This window comes from Helianthus annuus, chromosome 14 (genome assembly GCF_002127325.2).
Source record: "Helianthus annuus cultivar XRQ/B chromosome 14, HanXRQr2.0-SUNRISE, whole genome shotgun sequence".
NCBI lineage: Eukaryota > Viridiplantae > Streptophyta > Magnoliopsida > Asterales > Asteraceae > Helianthus > Helianthus annuus.
Window position 1 is genome coordinate 122309698 of NC_035446.2, and position 9321 is coordinate 122319018.

Sequence of the window (9321 nt, forward strand, 5' to 3'; positions counted from 1 at the left end):
CAAGGTATTTATGTCGATCCCGTGAAGATTGAAGCAGTTAAGAGTTGGGTTACGCCGAAGAACCCGTCCGAAGTCCGTTCTTTGCTCGGACTAGCGGGCTATTATCGTCGATATATCGAAGGATTCTCTAAAATCGTTGTGCCACTCACCGCCCTCACGCACAAAGACAGATCCTTTGTTTGGGGAACCGAACAGGAGTCTGCCTTCCAAACCCTCAAGTACATGCTTTGCAATGCTCCTGTCCTCACTTTACCCGACGGAAACGACGACTTTATCGTCTATTGCGATGCCTCGAACCTTGGTCTTGGATGTGTTCTTATGCAACGAGACAAGGTTATTGCTTACGCATCTCGTTAGCACAAGATCCATGAGAAGAACTATACAACCCATGACCTCGAGCTAGGCGCAGTTGTTTTTGCGTTAAAGATTTGGCGACACTACCTGTATGGTACCAAGTGTACAATCTTCATCGATCATAGGAGCCTGCAACATATCTTCGACCAAAAGGAACTTAATATGCGTCAACGCCGATGGGTAGAACTTCTCAACGATTACGACTGTGAGATTCGTTATCACCCAGGCAAAGTAAATGTTGTTGCCGACGCATTAAGCAGACGGAGATACCTACACAGTATTCCCAACGTTCCAGCCCAGCATCATCTCGAAACCCTTATTCGCGATGCCCAACATGCGTGTTTTACCGAACGCACCTTGAAGAAGGAAAGAATCCACCACGATGGAGCCCACCTTGTCAATAAGTCGAATGGGATATTCCACTATATGGACCAAATTTGGATCCCTAAGCGGAACGATTTGCGACAGATTTTGATGGACAAAGCCCATAAATCCCGGTATTCTATTCATCCCGGTGCCGACAAAATGTACCAGGACCTTCGCTACAAGTACTGGTGGCCGGGCATGAAGAGGGATATCGCTCTCTATGTTGGGAAGTGCCTGACTTGCTCAAAAGTCAAGGCCGAACACCAAAGACCCTCTGGTTTACTCGAACAACCCCCGATCTCTATATGGAAGTGGGAGAGTATAGCCATGGACTTCATAACCAAACTCCCGCGTACGTCAACATGTTACGATAGCATCTGGGTCGTCGTCGACCTTTTGACCAAATCTGCTCACTTTCTACCAATACGAGAAGACTACAAGGTAGAACGATTAGCCCGAATCTACACTGATGAGATCATTTGTAATCATGGGACGCCTTGCGACATCATCTCTGACCGTGACGCTCGGTTTACCTCGCGACTGTGGGAAACGTTTCAAGCGGATCTCGGTACTACGCTTAATCTAAGTACCGCATTCCATCCTCAGACCGACGGTCAGACGGAGAGAAGGATTCGTACCCTTGAAGACATGCTCCGTTCGTGTGTCATAGACTTCGGTGGTAATTGGGACACTTACCCGCCGTTAGTCGAATTCTCGTATAATAACAGTTATCATTCCAGTATTCAAATGGCACCATTTGAGGCTTTATATGGAAGAAGATGTCGATCGCCTATTGTATGGCACGAGATTGGTCACTCGCAATTAACCGGTCCTAAGCTACTGCAAGAAACGACTGACAAGATCCTCCAGATACGAGACAATCTGCTGAAAGCTCGGAGTCGTCAGAAAAGTTACGCCGGTAGACGACGCAAGCCCCTTGACTTTAACGTTGGCGACTACGTACTCCTAAAGGTATCACCTTGGAAGGGTGTGGTCAGATTCGGTAAGAAAGAGAAGCTAGCGCCTCGATATGTTGGACCTTTTAAGATTCTGGAAAGGATCGGAAAAGTCGCCTACAGACTCGAACTACCGAAGGAACTGAGTAACATCCACCCGACTTTCCACGTTTCGAACCTTCGCAAGTGCCTAGCTGAGCATGATTTACATCTCTTGATGACCTCCAAATAAACGAAACACTACTGATGTGCACAAAATGCAACATATAAATTACATCAATTTTGGCATAAAACTAACCCTTTTTTTAGTACTAATGTTGGAAAAAGTATGTTTTTGTCTTTCTTTTGTATTTTCAGGATTAAATGAGCTCAAATGAACAAAAGACAAAAGGCAGCTAAATCTAACAAAAATACAAGAAAAGGAACAAACGTGGCATGCCCGGCCTCGCCGACAGCATCTTCCCAAGCAAAACAAGAGAACAGAAGGTTGAACACGCCCCGTGCTCAATGAGCACGGGGGCGTGCCCAGGTGTCAGCAGAAAAGACAAAGTTGTAGAAGCTTCTATCGCCCACCACGGGGTCGTGCCCATTGGACACGGGGCCGTGGTCAACTCTAAGATTCGCAGAATCTAGGGAAATCTTGATAGTACAGATACGCTTCTGCACACGGGGTCGTGCTCAGCGGACACGGGGGCGTGGTCAACTAATTCAGACAAACTGCAATTAATGAAGAAAGAGAAGGAGGATGGACACGGGGCCGTGCCCAATGGACACGGGGCCGTGCCCGAGCTGCTGTTCAGGCTATAAATAGGGGTGCTTGGCTCATTTGCAAACCATCCCTTGGCACACCACCTCTCTCACACTTCACCCACCACCACCATCACAACACCATCATCCACCACCATCATCCATCACAGAGTGTGTGAGTCGTCTCGGGATCCAAGATTGATCGTAAGAGTTCTTGACAATCAAAGGCCATGTTTGCCTAAGTCTCTTACATCACTTGGTGAAGACAAGTGTTTAGTGTAATACTTTTTATTTTTAATCTTTTCGCACTTTTTATTTGGTTATGTATTAATGACTTTAATAACTAGTTTCTTATGTTGAGGTGATTCTTCCTTATCGTTTGTCCGTGGTGTCTTGGCATTATTTTACTGTCTATATAAAATAAAATATTTTCACCATTCATATCTCCACGGTCTATATGGAGATATGTTGGCTACCTAGTCGGGGGTTAAGGGAATGGTTTGGTAAGAGTCTTGACATTGTTCAGTGTATAGATCCTGCAAAGGAGCTGGGTCAAATTTAGTAGGACCTCCTTCAATACCTACCGGTATTGGATGGCGGGGGTCCAAACTCTTTGATCCCCTCATAAGTAAGTTACTATTAAAACTTTAACCCGACTACTTAGGACTGTATCCCTGCTGACTCAAACTACTTAGCCGAGGGTAACATCACCCTTAAAAGAGGGGCCTACCACATTATGCATTAATAACTTAATTAATTATCTTTCAATAATCCGACCCTTTAGGATTGTATCCTTGCTGACTCAAACTACTGGGTTGAGGGTAACGTCACCTTCAAAAGAGGGGCCTACTACAATAACTAAGATAATCTCTTAAAAAGTGCAAAAGTGCGGAAATAATCAAAGGTTACACTACACACGAGTCGGATCCAAATGATTCATCTTGTCTATATGTTTTTACTTTTATTTTATTTTTCAGCATTTTAGTTAGTTTTATTTTTCTAGTTTAAAAACCCTTTTTCTAACTTTTGATTTGATTAGACGTTGAGGATAAACCGGTACTAAAAGCTCTTGTGTCCTTGGACGACCTCGGTATCTTACCAACACTATACTACGTCCACGATGGGTGCACTTGCCCATATGTGTGTTTAGTGTTAGTAAATATCGTGTTTTATAAATTTAAAACTTGGCTAAAAAGTGTAAAAGGGCTTAAAATATATATAAAAACCTATAACACACGACACGCATCAACTACACTTCGTGGAGAAGCCTGTCGAAATCATGGATCGCCAAACCAAGCAGCTCAGACGCTCGCGCATTCCTATTGTGAAAGTCCGATGGGAAGGCAAACGAGGCGCAGAGTTCACTTGGGAACTCGAAAGCGACATGAAGGCGAAGTACCCGCAGTTGTTTGATACGGCTTCAGCCTAATTTCGGGACAAAATTCCCTTAAGTAGGGGAGGCTGTAACACCCCGTGTTTCGAAACTCAAAGTCAAAGTCAAGATTGAAGTCAAAGGAAGAAAAGATTGCTATTGTAATCTATAGCTCCTTGCTCAATTCCTGTTTTGACTTCTTTGACTCGTAGTTAGTCTAGTTTATGCTTAATGTTAGTTGTATGATGTGGAGTACTTATTAATAATCGAGGTCTATCCGATAATTATCGCATATTTGATCGCTTTATCGCTTATCGCAATCGTGCTCGCAACTCGAACTACGCGTTCTGGGTATTGTTTACGTGTATGTGTGCCTTATGTGTTACTTGTGCATGTTTAATTATGTTATGTTGTGGTGATCAATCGAAACGCAATTGAAACTTAATCGCAATCGAATCGCAAACGCTAAACGCAAGTGAAATAGGATGATTGTATGTTAGATATAGTAGTTGGGATTAAAAGTAATTTGAATAGAAACTTCATCGCATCGCAACACTCGCAATCACAATCGAAACGGCAAAACTCGTCGCACCAAACGCACGAACCAAGCGACTGACCGACTAGGCGACCAGCCGACCGACCAGCCGATCGATCGTGCTGCCGCTCGATCGGTCAGCCATTCGATCGGGCTGACACCCGATCGACCAGCCCCTTTCCACTTTGGGTAACCCGATAAATACCCCATGTCACCATCAAACTTTCCACTTTTGCTCTCTGACGTCCGACCAGCGCTTCAACCTCACTTTTTCTCCGATTTCTCCCAATTCCTGTAAGATCTCAACCTAAATCTCGTACATCTTTGATCTACACTTGATTCTACACCTTTCTATCTTTTGAATCTTAACTTTTGACCGTGAAATCACTAGATTTGAGGTGTTCTAGGATGACGTCATCATGGTGTTCTTGAGAACTTCATGTTTTGGCCTCAATCCACCGAGAACAACTTAGATCTAACCGATTTTCACATAAACAAACAAGGATCTTTCATAGATCTAAACATTTTCACGGTGAAAAGGATTGAAAGAAGGTTTTCCCACTTTCTTTCAACTCTTTTACACTCAATGCACTCAAAACCGATAGAATCGGAGCTTGTACCGACTTTCTACTCATTCTTGAGGTTGTATTGGTTCAAGACTTGGATTCTATCCATGAGATTACCAATTCCGGGTTAACCAAGAACAACCATCATGAACCGGTGGACTGACTAAACTTGGGTGGTTCCTGTTCAATCGGGTCACTAAGGTTTAGGATGGGGTTCTGTTGGTTAGCACGATATCAACACATCTCGATAAAACGACAAACTATCAAAACAACCAAGTGTCAGATGAACGGAATGTCCAGGACAGAATGACCGTCCGATTGGACTACTGTCCGATTGGACTGTCATCCGAACGGGTTGTTACCCGATCGATCTCCACCTTAGCCCCACACTTAACTTTTGTTTTCAAAATCTTGAAGGATGAACATTGAATGAAGGGCCGACCGATCGGACTACCATCTGATCGGACTACCACTCCACCATGTAATGGCCAGACTTCAACACTTAAACAATTTTCAACATGTTCAATACCAACGGATTGTCACCCGATCGAACTACCAACCGATCGAACGACAAACTGCGGTGAACTTGTTCTTACTAAAGTGTCCAACTAATCGGGTTATCATCCGATCGAACAGCCATTCGATCGACCGACCTGAAAAGTAGTGATACTTTTGTGTTTTCAAAACGCTACAACAAATACTTCAAAAGTCAAGCCATCATACACAAACACATCCTTCCTAAAGGAAGAAACAATCCACTCGAAAGGTCACCCGATCGGATGACCATCCGAGCGGACTGTCACTCGAACGATTAGCTATCCGATCGGATTACCATCCGATCGACCTGCTGTTTAACCCACTAGCACTTTGCATCGTTTTACGCGTCTCTTATCATTATGCTATCGTTCTGATCAGGCTAACCTTACTCTCTAGTGCTCCATTCAATCCATCAATCGCTGTGAGTATACTCGATCTCCTTTTGCTTTATGCACTTTTGGGTGTTACATACGTTACTTATTCTAAATCACATCAAACGCACTACGCAATACTTTTAACGCTAACCGTTACCGCATGTTATACGTGACTTAATGAATGCTTGTTTCTTATGTTTATACATGGAATGCTGCCTACCTGCCTTAGCAACGATAGTACTATAGTTTGGACTCAGCACCTGTTCACTCAGGGGTTGTTAAGGACAATTAGTTACATGGCTCACAGTGGTGAGTATGTATCGCGAACTGCCTTGGGCAGTTAACCCGCAGTCATTGGTATCGATAGGTTCATGTCGATAACTAACATGCGTCATTTCACACTGTGTACGTGCTGGTTATGCGCAATCGATTTCGAACTCTATTATATCTATTAAACTTGTATGCTCACCTTTACACTATGTGTATTCACTTTTACTTTAACGTATGTGACAGGTGCTTAGGATGCTTATTTGCTTACTTTCCTGTGAAATCGAGGCTAGGAAAGACCTAGGTCAACAATAGACATTTGTCTGTAATAAAAATTTGAGTTGTTGGAACAGAACAATTTGACTAGATCTTTCTGTAATAATTGTATTTTCATTTATGACATTGTATGGGACGTGTTGCTTTAAATATTTGGTAAATATAGTTGTTATGGAAAATTCTGGACAATCTGTTTCGCTCAGTGCCGCGCCCCGATGTTTCCGCCATCGGTTGGGGTGTGACATCGAATTACAATGATTGGAAATGAAATACGATTACAAGAGAATACAAGACAATCTTTTTTAATAAAAAAAGTTATAAAAAACGAGACGGAGCATGAACAACTTAACCCAAGATGAGTAAATCACTTGATCCATTTATTTAATATATGGCAAGCTACATTTTTAATATTACACATTTTTTTATTTAATTAACTAAAGTGTATGTATTTTAAAACAGCTAGCCACCATCTCTCTTTGATTCACACCGCCACAATTTGGGTGTTTGATATCCCGGTGGCCTGATGATGGTGGTGGTTCATGGTTGTAGTTATGGTACGTGTTCATTAAATTTGTGTTTAGGCCTTTTTTAATAAACAATTTCATTTCAAAACGACAAAACAAATGCATACAAACTAAACCACAGGATTCTCACTTCCTTATAACAACATGGTCACAAGTATATGAAACTACAAAAAGAAATAGAATATTCATCAAGAGCTACATAAATCAACCTATTCAGCCTTGATCGAGTTGGCTACATCGATCACAAATCGGTACCTTACATCAGATTTCAACAGCCTTTCCATCGCGGTGTTCACGTAGTCTATCGGTATAACCTCTATATCTGCAGTTATCCCATGCTTTGCTGCAAAATCAAGCATTTCCTGAGTCTCTTTAATCCCACCAATGTTACTACCAGCAACAAGCTTCCTTCCTGTTAAAAACCAAATGTAATACCATTTTAGCTTAATTTCATTAGCTTGCTGACCTAAAAGCGAAACAGAATTCAATGGTCAAAATTGTTACCCATGATTAAAGAAAATGATGCTACTTCAAGTGGTTTTTCAGGTGCACCAACAAGAACAAGCTTTCCATGGGGTGTAAGTGCATTAAGCAATGGTGCAATCGGATGATTTGCGGACACTGTGTCGATGATGCCATCAAGTGTACCCCTAACAGCCTATTAACATGATAAAACAAAACCCAAATCAAAATCCGAAACATATACTAATTACCAATATTATTTAATATAAAATCTCACCTCCATCTTTTGTTCATCCTTGCTGTTTATGAAATGGTCAGCGTTAAGTCCCTCAATTGCTTCTTTCTCCTTAGCAGAGGTGGTGCTAAAAACAGTAACTTCAGCCCCAAACGCCTTAGCCATCTTCACAGCAACATGACCGAGCCCACCGAGACCAACCACACCCACTTTCGTACCAGGCTTGTCCAATCCAAAGTACTTGAGAGGGCTGTAAGTTGTGATCCCAGCACATAGCAACGGTGCACCAGAATCAAGTGGTAAGTTCTCCGGCCAACGGAGTACAAAATGCTCATCTGAAACCATGTGATCGGAGTACCCACCGTACGTCTGTGTACCATCAAAGTTGGGGACACCATAAGTTAATACCTGCTTCTCGCAATACTGTTCATAGTCAGAAGCACAACTTTGACATGATCTACATGATCCCACCAAGCACCCAACCCCAACTTTGTCCCCAATTTTGAAATTCTCCACTTTGCTTCCTACTTCTGTCACCACACCAACAATCTCATGCCTGTGTTGTACAATTGAAAAACAATTTTAATTAACAAACACTAACAATAAACATAAAGCTAAATAATACGTGTCACTTTTACAGAGAGTCAGATCAAAAACATAATTCCATTAAATAGTAAAAGGGAAATTGTACCCTGGAGTAACCGGGTACTTGGTAAATCCCCATTCGTTCTTGACAAAGTGAAGATCCGAATGACAGATTCCGCAGTAAAGAACCTTGAATCTGATATCTGTCTCCCCGGTAGCCCTGTAAACATACAACAAATAAGATCAACAACATGAACCCATAAGTGTGAATAACATAACTATGAATGATGAAAGAATACCTTCTGGAGAAGGTGAGAGGAGAAAGTATTCCAGACGTGTCGCGGGCCGCATAACCATAGGCCTTGATCGGATGCTCGGATTCCGGTGATGTTGCCATTGTATACGTGTAGTAGTGTTAGAGAGGATTGTGGATTGAAATGGTAGTTAAAATGATTGTTGATTGAAAGGGTGGTTAGAGGGTGGGTATAAATGGGCCAATTAGCACCCACACTACGTAAGCCATTGCATAGGACTGATGCCGGTTTTTCGGAGCATTCATATTATTTATCGAAGCCTTTGAATTATTCATTGCATGTTGATGATGTCACCGCGGACGGTCAACTGACATGGTCTTTTTTGGTTATTAAAGAGTTGTCTAGTCCAACTTTGCTTGCTTCTTTCTTTGTCTAGAAATAACATATGTTTCCTTCTAAATTTTCTTGAATAAAAACGTTTTTTTATTGAAAAGTTTGTTAAATTTTTATTTGATTGGCTTAGTTTTTGTCATTTTATAAAAATAGTTAGTTTTTAAATACATTTTTTGTTTTTGTATTATTATTTTACAAAGTATTAAAATGTGTGGAGTATTTGTAAGGAAAAAATTCTTTTAATTAAGTTAGGTTATAAGAAAAATAAATTCTTTTTAGTAAAGATTTATATTTAAATAAATATTTGTTTGTTAGAAATTAATACAAGACAGATCGATTACTTTAATTATTATACTACCTTATTAAAAAAACTAGATTTTTTACCGCTTTGATTATTTACATAAATTTTTAAGATGGCATACCAAAGATCATGGCTGGCCCTGGGGTGGGCGGGGAGGACCACTGGCCAGGGCCCGATATTTTGAGGGGCACGTTTTTTTATGAAAAAATCCGATATG

The 9321-nt window shown here is 41.4% G+C and overlaps 1 protein-coding gene across 1 annotated transcript; it reads right to left on the reverse strand.

Moving 5' to 3' along the window:
- Nucleotides 1–6954: 6954 nt before the first annotated feature.
- On the reverse strand, nucleotides 6955–8677 carry LOC110909243 (mannitol dehydrogenase). The gene is made up of 5 exons (XM_022154280.2): nucleotides 8456–8677; nucleotides 8263–8376; nucleotides 7614–8127; nucleotides 7379–7532; nucleotides 6955–7286 (listed from the first exon to the last, which is right to left on the reverse strand). Exons 1-5 carry the CDS (start codon nucleotides 8551–8553, stop codon nucleotides 7084–7086), a joined length of 1083 nt encoding a protein of 360 aa, XP_022009972.1. The 5' UTR covers nucleotides 8554–8677; the 3' UTR covers nucleotides 6955–7083.
- Nucleotides 8678–9321: the final 644 nt, after the last annotated feature.

Coding starts and splice junctions, on each gene's coding strand:
- LOC110909243 (XM_022154280.2), bottom strand. CDS start 8,553: ATGGCAACATCACCGGAATCCGAGCATCCGATCAAGGCCTATGGTTAT. Junction 8,128..8,262: donor AAGTACCCGGTTACTCCAGG/GTACAATTTCCC, acceptor TGTACAACACAG/GCATGAGATTGTTGGTGTGG. Junction 7,287..7,378: donor ATCATTTTCTTTAATCATGG/GTAACAATTTTG, acceptor GGTTTTTAACAG/GAAGGAAGCTTGTTGCTGGT.